This window comes from Anneissia japonica, unplaced genomic scaffold (genome assembly GCF_011630105.1).
Source record: "Anneissia japonica isolate Jap-2015-1 unplaced genomic scaffold, ASM1163010v1 scaffold287923_len1623670_cov205, whole genome shotgun sequence".
NCBI lineage: Eukaryota > Metazoa > Echinodermata > Crinoidea > Comatulida > Comatulidae > Anneissia > Anneissia japonica.
The window spans coordinates 455003-472956 of NW_022721637.1; the positions used below are offsets into that span (position 1 = coordinate 455003).

The 17954-nt window shown below is 33.9% G+C and overlaps 1 protein-coding gene across 1 annotated transcript in view; it reads right to left on the reverse strand.

Annotated features, from left to right (window-relative positions):
* LOC117111617 (TAF5-like RNA polymerase II p300/CBP-associated factor-associated factor 65 kDa subunit 5L) overlaps positions 1-15771 on the reverse strand; it is a 66132-nt gene extending 50361 nt beyond the window's left edge. Inside the window, exons 1-11 of the mRNA XM_033254565.1 lie at positions 15702-15771; positions 14693-14759; positions 13999-14576; positions 13578-13715; positions 11829-11894; positions 10963-11037; positions 10608-10701; positions 9670-9850; positions 8154-8267; positions 3690-3818; positions 1813-1973 (exon numbers count right to left, since the gene is read on the reverse strand). Of these exons, the coding sequence (XP_033110456.1) occupies positions 1813-1973; positions 3690-3818; positions 8154-8267; positions 9670-9850; positions 10608-10701; positions 10963-11037; positions 11829-11894; positions 13578-13715; positions 13999-14576; positions 14693-14759; positions 15702-15771 (1673 nt within the window). The remainder of the gene's footprint in view (positions 1-1812; positions 1974-3689; positions 3819-8153; positions 8268-9669; positions 9851-10607; positions 10702-10962; positions 11038-11828; positions 11895-13577; positions 13716-13998; positions 14577-14692; positions 14760-15701) is intronic.
* Positions 15772-17954: the final 2183 nt, after the last annotated feature.

Here is a 17954-nt window from a genome sequence, read left to right on the forward strand (position 1 = left end):
ATTTCCTACCTATATATAAGATAGTGAAACATACGTTTTGCTATATAGAAAAACATAACATTAAACACTGTTTAAAAATAAAATATGAAATGAAAATTGTCATAACATCATGAGATTTTTATTTATTCTTTTCAATGTCATGCTGATGATTGGTTTTTATCAAGTTTAACTAAATTGGTTTCAAAACATATCCTTTATATCATTTATTTGTTTAATGAGAACATTGAACATATTGCCTTCGAATTAAGGGTATTACTTAATTTACAGTTATACATGACAATTTTAAAATAATTTTGTTTATTAAAAAATAATTATCACACATGCCCTTTTTAAATTAAGGGAATTAATTTATGGTTATGTATGACAAGGGTAATATAATCTTGTTTATTAAAAATAATTAGTAACATGCCCCTTCAAATTGAGGCAATTAATAACACATTTTCAATTATGTATAACAAGTTTTAATTATTTTTTTTGCAAATCAAGCACATTCTACCATCCTGTACTATTTCTACATTTAAGTCTTCAGAGTCCTTCGGAGGTTGCCTTTGAGCCAAACCTTTGAGAAATGACAATAAGCATGCATTCTTATTGTGTAATAACAATATCAACAATTACAATAAATTTCTCTAACAAGATCATTAAACTTTTAGTACACATGTGTAAAAATGATTTTTTTTTAGGTAAAAACCACTGGTTGGTTGGTTTGGTGAGATTGCTCAAACCGAAATTCTGCTGTCAGAAATCTCACCGAAACATTGAGACAACCAACCAGTTGTTTTACGTCAAAAACCGTATTTTTACACATGGTGTACTGAAAGTTTAATAATTTTGTTACTAATAATACTTGCCATGCAAACATTCGAGAAATGATGAATAATGAATTTCTATTATAGAATTATTTTAACCCTGCCAATTCTCAAATATTATGCATCTTTCTCGCACTTTCCCACCAAATTAGATCACATGCATGAAAGCCCTTATCTCATGCTTGAGGAAAACATTTAACGTAACTTCAGTTATAATGAAAGAGAAATTCTGGGTTAAAAAATTCCTTTAGCTACATTGAAAAATAGGGGGCGCTATTTGTCATAAATAATCTCTCAGATTTACTATCCTACAAGGTACATCACTCCTGGGCAGACAGAAGCAATTTAGATAAAGTGCCACCCAGGAGTATAAATGGGTACCTGGTAGGGTTGCCTGCTCCTGCGCTGATTTCCAGCAGCAACACTTAGCATGTGGACCCAATGACCAGGGAAAAGAACTGCACTTTATAACCTCAAGGAAGAGGTGCATTATAAATGCCTATACCAGTACTAGTACTAGAACACTCACTATCTTACCATGACCCTATTAACCCTTGGGTGGACAGAAGCATGTAGATAAGTAGCTTGCCCAAGAACACTCACTGATCCTACCACATGCGACATGCCCCCCCCCCCATTTAACCCTGGGTGAACAAAAGCAATGCAGATAAACAGCCTTGTGCAAGGACACTTGTAACATGGGGTTGGGGGAGAGTCAGCCTCAGAATCACTGACCTCTTGTCCAAATTAGCAGCCTAAAACAAAACCACTCACAACACATTTCCAAGAACGTTACATAATTGATCTATACAGAGCCTATGTCAAACTTCTATACAGTTTTTTGGTATACCAATAACTGCTTCAATGCACTAAATCTTTCTGTAAATTTAACAACTTTTTAAAGTGGGTGGTAGCTTGTAAGTAGATCTGAAGATACATAAAGCGTAACAAGTGGTTGAATGACTAGAAAAATAATATATGGAAAACAAAAACATGTACTTACAGATATTTTAAACCAATTAGTTGTAGTGTAGACACAACATCAGTATGCCCATAAAGAACAGCTACTTGAGTGAACTTCACCACATCCCAGATCATTATTGTCGAATCCCAAGAGCCACTGATTATCCATTGGTCGTTGAACTCTATGCATCGTACACCACCCTTTAGGGAATAAGAAGTACATTACTTGGATGTGATTTGTAATTTAGTATATTTAAGCCCTGTCCAGACTAACATTATATTTGACAAGCATGACATTCCTAAATATGGTCATGATGACATCACACCATGACCATAGGCACATCATGATTATGGGCGTATACAGTTTTTTTTCAAATAAAATTTGATAGTGTGGACAGGACTTTAAACTCTGTCCATACTTTCAAACTTTATGTGACAAATTTGTGTGATGCGCCCATATATGGGCATGATGATGTCATACTACACCCAAAACATAAAATTATAGTGTGGACAGAGCTTTATGACCCCTGCAATGTTTAAAATTATTTTTAAGGTGTTCTTTTCAAGTTTCACTAGAGACAGTCTTTCAAATCAGGTCAATTATAAGACCATGAGTTATAAGTTTGTAATTTATCCTCAATATCTGAATTTGAATGGCACTTGTAGACACTAATTCAAAGTGTATCAACCCACCGTGAAACATTCAGACGATATTGTCATCACCAGTTACTTTACAGACGATCCGGTCAGGTATTTCGCAGGTCAGTAATGTCACAATCATTTTTGAAATTAATGAAAATGATTTTAGGAATGGTTGTCACTATTTGATAAGCAGAGTTGCTTATATGACTCTATTTGCTAAAGGGAAATTCATAAATTTTTGCAAAGATCTCTTCAGACAGTCAACATCGGTGGCTCCAGAAATTTGCTGACTGGCGGTCCAAAATGTATGCCAAGGGTGGAGGGGTGGGGGAGGGTGTGTGGTGGTTTTAGATCACAATATCAGATATTGGCAATCAAAATAAACATTTATTGGATAGGCAGTCAATAGCAAAATAAAATTTTCACTGTTAGTATTTAAAAAAATTTATCTTAAAAGAAACAAAGGAAAACAATCTGGTTTCAGAGTAGCATACAGACACCAAATGTATGATCACAGACAGCCTGATATTAAGACATACAGGCTGGGAGGAGTAAATACATGAGTACAATACAAGCATACACTCTACAGCACATTTTATGTTATTGATAAATTTTGTACAGTCAGGAGAATTGGTACAAATACACTAAATGAGATGAGTAATATCACTATGCTAAGACCATCAGCAGCGGTTGGCTTATTTACAGTTCAGATAACTCAATATTTGATTCCCATTCTAGCTACATACTTGAGACTTTGGCAGGCACTATATCCATTCTAACCAGAAATGTGCGCCGTACTTGTTAGAATCAAATGCCAATACGACTTAGCACTATTGCAACATTATGAAACACCCAAACAGGGAGTGGAGTGTGATCCAGATAGGTATTTGACTCAATGGCCCTAAAGTGAACAAGAGATGTCTTGCCAAATGATCAGTAAATAAACCAGATATACAAAATATTTAGAGGATCCTTATTGTACTTGTCACCCGGATAGCTTTAGGCATGAGCTGACTAACCTTTACTTGAACCAGTATATTATATCTTTGTCTTTCATCTTAGATCCATTTTATTACACATGGGAATTTTCAAACAGTTTGGCTAAATTCTGATTTCTTTCATCAAAAATTTATTTGAATGAACTTGAATGAGTCATAAAAAAATGGGCAATTATACAAGTTGAAAAAACACAATCTAGATAATTGCATTGTATTAGATAAGGCAAGTAACTGTGTTATTGTGGTTGAGGTGGGAATTTTGTGGCTTGTAGCTTACCTTATGACCATAGATCTTGTGTATGCTACGACCACTGCGTATGTCCCAAACACGTATGGAGTGGTCGTATGAACCAGTTACTATGCGTCTTCTGTCAAACTTAAGGCAACAAACAGCATTTGAATGACCCTGAAACATTTAAGGAAATTCAGTTTAAATGTAATTATAGCACAGTGAATTTTATTTTTTCCATCTCATACGACAGCAAGTTCAGAACTCGTCAATTAGGCCTACAGGAAGGAACTAACTGATGCTCTATAAACTTTGAGGTTTAGGAAGTGGACCTGTTTTTTTTTTTAATCACAAGAAACCATACTGATTCTTCAAAAGATTTGAACCCAGGACTCTGGTACTGACAAAATAGCATCTTAATATAAAGTCTTATAATGCTTCCATAAACTTTTATTATCTTCACTTCAATGATAAAAACAAAAATAATATTAATAACAATTACAACGGAGGCAGTCGGCAACAGCAACAACAACAGTAATCAAATATTAACAAAAACAGTGATGATAACATTATCAATAACAATAATAGGAGTAACACCTTGGGAATTTTTAATAAAACTAATAATATTTAAACAATAATAAATGTAATTTTTATAATGCCCTATTTAAAAATAATCAAATTTCAATCAATGCTTGCATTTTTTTATTGTTTTTTTTTATGTAAACATGTAAATAGCACAGGAGTCAGAAAAGAAATTAATAAAATAATAATTATTTCACAAAGATTTCACAAAGATTAACAAAAAACTACTTTCAATATCAATCTCTTCTAAAATAAAGTCCTTAAAATTTAGATGCAGCAATTTGCAGAGCCATTTTCCTTCAGTCAAATACAATGGTATTTGGGAACTTGGTGCCTCAGGCCACCGTCTGCTCCGTGGCCCAACAGGGGGAAACCTCAGGTCAACAGTATGCTCTGTGGCCCCATAAGGGCCTAGCTCAGGTCAACTGAATGCTCCAAAGCTCTATTAAGGGCCTACCACAGGTCAACTGAATGCTCCCATCCTTAATACAACATTACTGAGCTTGACCTACCGGAGGCATATACTGACTACAATAATTTGCTTAAGTGGCTCAGACGTCATGAGAGATTTGAAAAAGGGAAATTGGACTTATTAATATATGATGAGTACCACCATCTACTAGAAAGCTTAGCATCTGTAGCATATACATAGCCGAAATGGACCCAGAACAAAATCCCTGGAACTGGAATTAGTAGGGAAAGAGAGACTGGGAATGGAGACAATGGTGTGGACACTGGGGTAAGGAAACTGCGTGAAAACACTCAGGGGATGAGGGCTTAAAATCTGTCTTAGTAAGGAAAATAATAAATTTAACAGTTAAATCTAGGAGTGGCCCATATTTCGTACTTGGATTTATAATGAGGTTTCACCTTGAACATTAATAACAATAATTATTAATGACGATTCAGTCTCAAATTTATCTGATAGGAAACACATTTGAAAATGGTGATGTATATGTATTACTGATTTTTTAAAACAAAAAAAATTTCAAAAAAAAAAAGTTTTTTGTAATGTACCAATCACAAGGGTCAGAATTGTGTTCAGCTCTGCTTTTTCTCCTATGAGTCTATAAACACTCCCTCTACATATCACCTCAAAGTACGCTGCCTACCGTATATATGTGTACGTGACCAATCATAGCTTTTAACTGAATAAAATCAAAATGGCAAATCAGAAGTGACTTGAGTAGCCACGTGGGAAATCTACTCTCACCCAGGCAGTTGTTTATGGTATTGTACAGTTTCCATGTTTATATTACTAATTTCCTATGTCTGACCAAAAACATATGGTAATACTTGGATTAAATAATCTTAAATCAACTCAATAAGAAGATTGTAGAGAAAGGAGGTTGATAGGGGTTGTGGGAGGGCTTTGCTTGAAAATCGGATTGTAAAAGTCAATTTGATGTTACAATCTTTGTTATGTATAATGCGACTGTAGATCCCTTAAAGTGGGTCGCTAACAACCTGTTGTTTCTGTTGCTGTTGCGTACAATACTTTTTTTGTAAGTCTAAATCTAAAAGTTACAGATTGCATTAATGCTTACAGATACTTTCATTTTGATATTCGAATCTCTGTTCATAAATAATTTATTACTTTTAAACTGAAAAATTAAAACAAGAAAATGTTTTCCTCAACAATTTAAAAGGTGCAAGAATAATGAAGTTACTAAATTCTTCTCATTGTAAGGCTTTAAATTGTATGTTACTAAATTTAAAAATTTTCAAAAATAAAAAGCTATAATATAAATGTGAAAACTAAATTGTTTTGATTTGTGTCTTATTAGACGTTGTTGATCACGCTATCTCCAGAATGAACTCTAGAGGGCCTTCTGTAAAACTATGTGCATGTAAATTGATTTGACAGAGGGCTGGTCAGTTCCAATGATGCGAGCTCTCTTAACTACTTTATGGAACCTTCTCAGACAAAGGTCACAACACTCACAAACATTGAATTGGTACATCACAGACGGGTGGACTTTGACCTGAAAAATGCCATTAAAGAATTTCAAAACATTTGCATTTAGAATTATCACTAGAATTTCAAAACATTTGCATTTAGAATTATCACTATTAATAATAATATTATAATAATAACAATATTTCTTTTCAATAAATTATTTTCTATAACATTTTGGCAGGTCAGACTTGACTTTATTTTCTATTTGTTATGTTTTCCAATTTCTATTAAGTATACAATGTTTTTAAGGAATACTAATTCAAATCCTGTGTTTTTGATTGTGTGTTATTTACAATCTTTAAGAATGTACTTACCTTTACCAAATATATTACAAGGTTTTCTGTGTTTGTTTATCTATCTTTACACACAGTTTTCATTTCCAATGCTATTATTTCTGTCATACTAACAATGGTCAATTTGTTTTACAACATTTTTTGAAATATAATCAATTACATAATAACAAACCAGATTTTCCAAATTATATAAGATGCTGGAAGCCCAGCTCCAACCCCGATTTACTTATGCTTTATATGCCTTATGCTTTATATGCCTTATCAAATGTGAGTACTCTAAACTTTGTCTACACTATCAAATTTCATCAAAAAAGCATCACATAAAATGTGATGGAAAATAAGAGTTGAACATGTTTAACATTTTTTGATACAATTTGATAGTATGTGATATGATGTCATCGTACCCATATATGGGCACATCACATTTTTTTGTCACATAAAATTTGATAGTGTAGACAAAGCTTAAGGTGTTATGTGATTCTAAATTGTTCTTAAAGTGGAATCAGCGTATCGGCACAGTAGACCTATGTTGCTGTTGTAGACACATGCTCTGTTATTAATTAATTAATGATTTAGATTAATATTAATATATTTATATTGTTTGTATATACTTAATTATACCATTTAAAAGTCCCCTTGATTGTACTGTATGGTACTAGGCTTTACTTGAAAGTGGTGGTTGTACTGTCTGTGGAACTAATCCAAAATAAAAGTTGATTGAATTGAAAATCTACAAGAACTCATACAGTATGCTATAATAACACATGATTATTTGGTGAAATATTGTTCATACTTTTTTATAGTTTGTGTAAATCAATAAACTCATATCATAAACAAGGTGCAACGATATCACTGTCATCCTGTTAATTATCCTAGTCAGATTGTCAGATGATATTTGTGAATTTTGTCCCAACAGATTTCAATCAAATTCATCCAATAAGCTTGGTTGACTGATTGATTGATGGATACTCAACAATCTCTAGCTGAAATTCAAATAAGACTGTCAAAATTTGTCATACTCACTAGATTTCAAACCCCCTGTATTTTGGGGCCAAAGCGTAGGTGGTTTAAAAACTGCTCATTTATACTGTCAGCCAAATGGTTTGCCTGGCTAACATCCAAATATATAATCCTTTAATGCCTACAGTAAACACCCTTATTACTAAGTGTATATCCGATTGACCGTGATACCATGCCGTGCATAAATTCACCTGTAATCTTACTCTTTTGACAGTCCTCACCATCCTGGACACCTTGTTCAGGTGCTATTGATGATTCCATATTCCCTTATAAGTTTTTTTATGTTACGGTCATGACATTCAGAGACTTTCTTCATTTCATTTTCAATGGTGTTCAGCAAAGCTGAGCATTATTCCTTTAAGCCAGGTAGTTGATTGCAGTAGTGATTGTTCAGTTTACATGAGATTGTTAGAGAATGTCTTGATATCAGCAATTTTTGAGCGAATTTCATCACATAGAAGAATGCAATGATACTTATTATTATGAAGATGTTTCCTACTACTAGTCAGTATATCATATTATTGACTGTGATACCTTGCATAAACTAACCTGTAATCTTCTTACTCTTTTGACATCCCTCAACATCCTGGACACCTTGTTTAGTTGCCTAGTCAGTATATCCTATAATATTGACTGTGACACTGTGCATAAACTCACCTGTAATCTTCTTACTCTTTTGACAGCTCTCACCATCCTGGACACCTTGTTCAGGTGCCTAGTCAGTATATCACCTTCCATTCTCTCTTCCTCCAATCCTTCATGACCAGCAATCTGAAATCAATAAAACAAATTTATACTGAGGACGATGTTATGATTCGGTGTCTAAAGTGCTCACCTTTAACATCCCAGGGTCATGGATTCAAATCCCAAATTGTTCATCACTAATCCAATCCCTAAGATTTTTAATGAGACTTTAATACATTGAGCAGCACATAGTCTGAGCTTGTATGGCCAATTTGTTGTTGTAGGTAAAAAAATATTTGTCAACAAATTAAATCATGAAATTTTTTGTTTAACTTGTTTTTGTATCTTTTATAAAATATGTTGTTAACAAGAGAATCTGTCATTGATATTCAATTTTAATATCTGATGAATCAGAAGACAGCAAGAAAATGTCACCATTGATATTCTCTTTTGATTCATAAGTACTTTTAAATAAAACTTTGATAAGTAATGGAGATCTGTTACAATAGTGACTAGCTCTTATGGCAATCCACAGGGTATTTTATCACAATTGCCATGTTTTTGTTGTATTGTTAACCGGAAATTAAATAAAATTATAAAATAATAAGAGTGTTCTGAGACAGTGGCCAACACTTTAACAATGAAGTGATTTTATCAAGATCTTATTAAGATTTGCTTATATTGTTATGAACAACTGAGCACAGGATGAAGCTGAAATGTCATATCATATCATACTAATAAAATAATGGAATACAAAATTGAGAGAATTCAATATTGGCCCAATTGAGATTTGAAACAAAGACTTCAGATGTGCCATGAATACGTGCCATGGATAGGTGCCATGAATTCGTTCAGTAGGTAGATTCCATGGATACGTGCCATGGATGAGTGCCATGAATACATTCAATAGGTAGATTCCATGGATAGGTGCCATGAATACAGTCTATAGGTAGGTTCCATGGATACATGCCATGGATAGGTGCCACTATCAAAAGTAAGATATACTGTTTATGTTAAGATCTGCCAACACTACCAAATTTTATGTAAATGTAAACAAATAAATGTAAAATGCCCATATTTGGGTGTAGTATGACATCATCATGTGCATATATGGGTACACCACACAAATTTGTCTCAAAATTTGATAGTGTGGACAGAGCTTAAGAATCTGAAAAAAAAACTATTCAAATAAACATTGCATTGCTCATTTAAGTCTTAGAGGTCTTTGCAACAAAATAAGTAGTTTTCGCCGCACGACGTTAACCTTAACATTAACGTTAGTACCCAACATGCAACAAGATAGCTCCGCAATTTTTTGTAAACAAATCGAAATACGCATGCGCAAACCAGTAACTAACGTACGTCGAGCACGTAAAATCCTCAAATTAATGTACTCCGCAATGCAAGATGAATAAATTATGATGTCATCCGTTAACGTTAAGTTTAACGTCGTGCGATGAAAACTGCCTACTGATAATATACAACTTACTAAAATGCATTTTGCTTGTTCATGATCTGGTCTAATATCCAATGCCAGGTTCTCCTTATCCTCTTTAGGTTTCTTTGGTTTCCTCTTCTTTTTTTTCACTATTTTCTTCTCTTCTTCTTTTACCTCTAACTTACTCTTGGATTGCAGTTTTGGGGATGGTGGAGCAGAACATGGATAATGACTTTAAAGTAAGTAAAGTAATGCATTGGTAATAAGTAACTAGAGAATTCGGACTGAGAATACAGTATGTGAAGACTTGCAATGCAATGGATTATGAGCAACATGAGAAGGACAGGCTACATGCCAACCTTAGGTGATATTTGCCTGAATTGTTTAGTTCTCTCTCTTAAAAAATGTTTAACAATTATATTATTATAATAAACTTCATTCCATAGAACTTCTATCAAGGGAACACCTTTAAGACAAAGAAATTATCCCATTAATAGGGGTGTCCCAAAAAAGGATTCTACTATATGTCTTATTTACTGTGTTGCCCATTTAGGGACATAGATAGATAGTAAACCTGGAAGTGTTCGGACTTATGAGACAAGAAAGGCATTATCACTAGATGGAGAGCAGTAGTAAATCCTTGCCAAGCCACTAGGGCCCATAGGGCTGGACCTTATCCCCAGTTTCATAAAGCGTGAAGCGGATGAGAGTGTGATGCTCCCCCTGGGTGGGACGTTGGACCACCACAGGTTACTCCCAGCAATTTGATACAGCTGGATAGACTGAAGCACTGTAGATAAAGTGCCTTGCTCAAGGAAACAAGCGAAATTCACAGTGAAGGATTGAAACCCTGGCCTCGAGGCTGGAAATCAACCCACTGCGCCAAACTGCATCTACTAATAGATGGAGAGCTTCAGATGAATTACATTAAAATTCATGTAGGCCTATAATCATTAGGCCAACTTTTGAGATATGCCACTTTAACTTACTTGAAATCACTTTCTTTTCTGGGAATATTAATTTCAGGTAATTCGGGACTTGACTCCTTCTTAAACACCTCAACTTGCTGGATAGGAAGATCAACTTAAATGTAAACAGAACAACAAAGTTTTGAAGTATCTTCTGCCTTATAGTGTAGTCCATATAAACATTTTGGGGGAAAAAATGATGATCAACCACTTTATTGTAACATGTTCTTAGCTTAATATTAATATCATTATTATATATTTAGCTTTATGTATCAAAATACTTTTTATTAATACTATACTGTATTATTTATGGCAACAGTTTTTGTGTTAAATATATTGGTAAATACAGTAAATATGAAAAAAAGCATTCACATACCTACAGTACTCCTCTGCCTTTCATCGGGTGATTCTGATGATAAGGATGAACTCTCACTACTGCTACTAAAAGATACTATTAAAACAAAATCATATATACAACATCACTGTCATAGCAACAGAAGACAGCCACAATCTACAATGTAAAATAAGAGGCTCATTAGAAGATGTATTAAAGCATATTGAAGTTGCTCATTCACAACCAGAGAGTAATACGATTCAATTTTATATTGTTACTCTCACAACCCATACAAATCTTAATTCGTGAGATGTCAGAAATTTTACATACACAATACTGACAATACAATATGGAACATATTTTCAGCCAAAAATATCTGAGCTAGCAATACTGCTCTAACCAAACTGATGTGTTACAGTGTCTCTGACAATAACATGCCCTCGTACAATGCATTCAGTGAGCTTATCTTAACGTAAATGAACATGTATAGCAGAAATGATGTACGATAACACATCCGGTAGGGCAAAAACATCATTCATATGAAATCTCAAGATGCAAAACACCACAAGATTAGCATTACAGTACCCATTGCTACTTGGGGATTGAATTCAACACTTGTCACTAAGCGCAAGTTCTGTGGTTTAGTGGTTAAGACAGGTTGGTTATCTGGAGGTCATGGGTTCGATTCTCCCCAAATCACTTGCAAGATTTTTTTTTGCTAGTATTTGGGAACGTACTGAGCATTCAGTACGATAACACATTCGGTAGGGCAAATCTCCTGATGCAAACACTATCAAATATATATAACAGCCAATCAGTGTTGGAAAGCTCTGGATGTTACATTTTCATAAGAATAAAGATGAAGGTGTGACTCTTTCCTAAATAAAATGTAGAGAAATTTTACTCACTGACTTCTTCAGGAGGAGTAATTCTTGCAGGTGTAAGTACATCAATCATCCTTAGGACTTTATCATCTGGTAAAAAAAAGATGAATTAATTTTAGATGTGCCGGTATGAATGTATCGGATAGGTACAAATGTGTTGATTACTAGCTACGGTAAAACATGTAAACTGTAAACCTTATTTACCACTTCATTGGCTATCAGTTTGATCATTCATTCATATGTCAAAAATAGGTTATCCCAAATTGATATATTTTCAGTTATTTGGCTTATTGTAAAAAAAATGAAATCAAATATGTTTGGGTTATTTAACTAAATTTATTTGAATCCTGCTTCCTAAGCCCTGAATCCGGTATTATCCATTAATCCATTTAATAAATTAAATAGTCTCATTATGAACCCAAATTCCTTGGACTGAAGGCCATGTTTCAAATCCTAAACCACAGTGCCATTACATGCTGTCCGTATTACAGGTAATTAACCCGTCTTGCAAAGTATATATGAACAGCAGCATTTGGGGACGTATTGAACATTCAGAATAGCCCCTTTCAGACAGAGCTGCAATACCGCAATATTGCGGTAAGCACGCCAGCATGGGTTGCTGTCTAAAAGGGTCGATACACCAATATGCCGGCTTACTTTAAGCCACCTTGCACCCTAGTAATATTGCGGTAACAGTTACTGGCTTGCTCTGTCCGAAAGGGTCTACTCGATATTGCGGCAATCAAGCCGGCTTGTGCATTTATGCATAAACAAACAAGGTTAAAGTTGAAAACAATTGCGGGATGGTATTTAAACCGCCAATATTACACCATTCTATAGGACCCTTTCAGCCACAAAAGCGCAAGATTACCGCAATATTGCGGTAACAAAGGCGATGTGTGAAAGGGTACAGACTGGTTATGTGCCGGCATGCTTACCGCAATATTGCGGCAAATGTCTATCTGAAAGGGGCTTATGACAACATATCAAGTAGGGGAAACATCATTCATATTCATATATGAAGAGAGTTATTGATGTGTCTGTTGCTTGGCAACATAGGCTTAGCCAGCAAGCTGTCCGGCCGTCTTTTGGACGACCAACAATTATTTACGATGGCCACTTTTACCGGGACGGCCTGGACGGCTTGGCCTAGCCTATTTGGGCCTGGTCTACCTTTAGCAAATTCTTTATATTCTTCAAATCTATCAAATGTTACATTAAACTAAAACTAAAGCATATTTACTTTTGATAAAAACAATCTTTAATGATTGAATGTAGGATGTTTTCATACCAATATTCAGTGGGGATTTAAAAAAAAGGAAGGCTTTTCCCCCTGTTTTTGCCTACCCGTTGAAAAGTTTACTTACAACATTTGCACTAGACAAAGGCGAGAGATGAAGATGCATCTGCATAAACTAGATACAATGAGAGCAATCGTAGCTGTGCGAAATCTATGTCTATAACTAAAATATCTTTGTGATAGCTAATTCAACACTATTCCTTTGAAGACAAAATTCCAACATTTAAACACCTTTAAATGCCCTCTAACGATCATAATGTCCCGAGTGGGTGTGGTCCACCCATCGGCTGAGGGCCACGCCCACTGGCTTCCATTTCGGACGGCTATTTCGTTTTTTTCTGGCTAAGCCCCTGCTTGGCAAAGAAAATATTTTGCTCTAATTTAAAAGTTAATAACTTACTTAAAATATACAAAGTAAGCAATTTAAATATTGAATCAAGCACATTTGCTTAAACACAGATCTTTAAACATACCTGATGAGTGATAGTAAGTCATTTTCAAATTCCCTACAATCGTCTTCAGTTCACAGTAAGCCTCTCTCCAATCTATTCCAAAACTGTCCATTGACTCTTCCACTAATCTATCAAGGTCTGGAATTGCCTTTTTCTGACCTACAAAATATCAGTTGGATGTGGTATCAGACTGGATTCAGTTTCAGTGTTTTGCTATTTAGCATTAAACTTGTTCTTTTTTTCAATGCTTTTATAAAAATGAAAATGGTTAATAATGATAATGATGACATGATAAAGAATGAGGTTGAAGGGGAAATTGGTGGTGATTCTAATAATGATGATGACTGGTTCTAAAAAGGAAATAAAAGAAAATATTTGACAGTAAGGTTAATAAAGTCAGTCAATCTATCAATCAAGTCATTTAAACTTTTGGATTACTTACTTTGACATTTTTGCTTATCTTCAGTTCCTGTTGTCATAAACTTATCTCCCATTTTAAGTAGCATCTCATCATTCTTTGTTGCATTTTGTATTGATGATTGGTCACTGACTGTTCCTTCATAGCTTTTACTAGCACGATTTTGTGCACTTGCAACAATGTTCTTAACATAATCATATACAAATGATTCCAAAGTCTTATTCTGAGCAACAGTATTAGGTGACAAAATAGCCCACAATGGATGTTTATTCAATGATTTTGCCTGTGATTTACATATTGGATAATTTCCAGTCAAGGCATTTCTGAAGTCTCGATGAAAAACTGGTTCCAAAGCTGTTAAAATATATTGTAATTGAGTATTAGAGCACCTATCTGTAACACCACATAGGACAAATTTTCTTTGCCATACTGTCCATGTCTTAAACCATTCAATGATGGACCGGAAGATATGCTTGTTATTGATGTGTGTGGTAATGTTCTTTTCTCCAATAGACAGTGAATCTTTTTCCAGAAAGATGCTTTTGGTATTCATAGCTATGTCTTGTATTTGTGACAGATACAGCATGTTAACTGGACATAGCCTGGAAAGGAAAAACATCAATCTATCATTTAAATTGAAGCATTTTAAGCAATATTTTGAAAGGGTATTACTTGGCACAAAGCAACAAAGTAACATAACTACCTTTACACAACCTACCAGATCAACATCTGCCAGTGCACATTTTCACATGGATGGAAATTAAAGTCACCGATCAGTTTCAAACCTTGATAAACATTTTAAAAATATATTTAGAACAGATTCTTCTATTGCGCAACTGTGTCCTACTATTGCACGAGTATGGGCTCTTGTTTTCACGTACGCGTTTTACAGAATCAGTGGCGGTGCTAGGACCGCCACTGATATAGGCCTATCTAATTCAAGCCAACATTTTAAAATATTATTATTAAGCGCAAAGCCTCGGGGAGGAGGGCGGCTGCTGTCTTTTTTCAAGATTTCAACACAGCTATAAGCTTAAAGCTAGAACACTTATTAAGTAAATTATTTTTAACATTAATATAATTACTATGAATAATTTATTATTATATAATACACTATTATCAATATTATTTTATAATATAATTAGATTGAACTTAATATCTTAATATTTTAATTAATTAATATATTATTAATATATAAATATTTTTATTATTACAATCGTCAACTGATCATTAACATGTTTAATTTTAGTAATGACCAAAACAGCAAAAAACCAAAACGGCAACACTTTTTGACCAGAATGGCAATGGACCAAAACGGCAACCAAATAAATAAATAAAACTTTAAAAATACACACAAAATGAGGCTACAGCAATTTATGTCATAGAAGTAAAAACGTAAAAAAACATTAATAATAATAATAACATAGTTGCCAACTTATAAGGATTGACCGTGAGACTCACAAATAATTTTACTTTTTACTACAGATGAACAAAAACTCACGGATTTCAAGGTTACTCAAGGATTAAGATTTTTAAACTAATAAACAATGATTTGCAAACTGCATATACAGTAATATGCAATAAACAGATCATTTGCCATTTGTCTGTAGTGCTTATAGTGTAGCAAAGAGTAACCCTAGGCTATGTGCAAGCCCAGTACGCTTGACGTTAGAATCGTAAATAAATGATGGCCTTTACGCCCGCTAATGTCAGTGTGCTTTTATTACCCAGTAATGCACCGCACATGGTTTGTTTGTTTGTATATCTGTTTTCCACATGAAAGTACTGTCTGTACATCGTGATTCATGAATAAAGTGAGTCTGTAAAAATTGTTTTAATTTTACACCAAGCAACTGTTGGGTACTCATCCTAAGTTTACAATACTGTACTTTGGTCAAATTTAAATGAGTATAACTTTTTGTTAATTTAGTGTCCAAGACCAATCAAATCAGTAGTGAAAATGCTCAGATTGCGCGAGCATCAAAGGCTTGTCAACCTGGGCCCCCAGTGCCCCTCCCTCCGGCCCCCAGCCAATGTTACGTTGCTACACAACACAAGTTCTCTCAGATTTCTTTTATGAAAAGTTGGTAGCTATGATAACAATAATAATAATAATAACAACATACAAATTCAATAAATAAAGATTGGGAAAACAATATAAAAGCAGTAAACATTCAAATAAATAAAACTTTAAAATACAGACACAATGAGACAACAATTTATGTTAGGGCACATAGAAAAAATTATTATTAGATTATCACTATCACTATAATAACAACATAAAAATTCAATAAATAAAGATTGGGAAAACAATATAAAAGCAGTAAACATTCAAATAAATAAAACTTTAAAATACAGACACAATGAGACAACAATTTATGTTAGGGCACATAGAAAAAATTATTATTAGATTATCACTCTTTTTTTAAAAAATTAATGAGGCTGGGCAGTATTGGTTTTTTTTTTAATTGGAACAATAAATTATTTCACTTTTGTTTTTAACAATGAGGGGACTGTTTATATTTGGTCTGTAATAGTAAATATTGTATAAAAACTGGTTTAATTTTATAGTTTTTTAAAGAAAATGTATTAGAAGTCACAAAATTGCATTGTTATTTTTATGCTGTTGAAATAATTGATGCAGCAAAAAAAACTTTTTTTTTCATTCCCGCATCAATATTTCCCGAATTTTTGACGTGGACAGGAGTGATAATCTAATAAATTTTTCTATTTGCCCTTATAATGCGAAAAAACATTAATAATAATAAAAAGTATAACAGGCCTAATAACAATATAACATAAAAATTCAATAATAGAAAGATTGGGGGAAACACTATATAGACTATAAAAGCAGTTAACATTCAAATAAATATAACTTTTAAAAAAAACGTAAAAAATACACACAAAATGAGGCTACAGCAATTTATGTCATAGAAGTAAAAACGCGAAAAAACAACAATATAACAACATAAAAATTCAATAATAAGAGGATTAGGGGAAACACAATATAAAAGCAGTAAATATCCAAATAAATAAAACTTTAAAATACAGACAAAATGTAACATCTAAACAATTTGTCCCGTGCTTGTTGGCGCTTGCTCTTCAGATATTGATTTTGCTCCTTTGTATAATGTCGTTTTGGTATTTGTCATTGCCATTTTGGTCTGCTGCCGTTTTGGTACTTATCACTGCCGTTTTGGTTTATTGCCGTTTTGGTCATTGCTGTTATGGTTCATTGCCATTTTGACCTGCTACCTGAAATATTGGGGCCTAGGCCTAGCTGCCTACATTTTTCAGTCAGTCTTGGCATATGAGTTATTTTTATTCGATATCAAATAAATCATGAATTATCGAACAACTTTGTTAACACTTTGTGTTATTTTGCAGTCGCTGGAGTGTCACTGTAGTAAGATCCGAAGGAGGCCGGTATTCAAAAGGCCTGCCTACCTACACACCAGCAGGTCTCGGCCGCCTGTCTACTACTACTACTGGACTGCCAATATTTTCTTCCTCCATGCCATGGGTAAAGTCGAGAGAGTAAAGCCGCTGAAGTGAAGAAAAGAAGTCATTAATATCAATATTTTTTGTTAAATCTCAGTTTAGAGAAGTACAGCGGTACTGGTTCTCTTTAATACATATACTGTAGGTTAATTAAAACCACATCATGAGAATATGAAATATCCTACCTAAAGTTAACAACTACAACAACCACAGCAATAAAAAGTTACTGTTATTCTTCTAATTCTAGACTTGACTCTTGTCTTTGCCACCTCCCAGCGAGCGAGTGTGTGTGGGTGGAAACTACATGGCCTTTGACCGCTCAATTTGTCGTAACTCGAGACGGATGGATGGATCGATGGATCGATCGCGTATAAAGTTGGAAGATCAATTACCTGTGGTGGCGCTAGACCTATATGATTAGTCCGATTGATAAATTATGTTTAAATTTATTAATTTATTTTAAATATTTTTATTTCTTT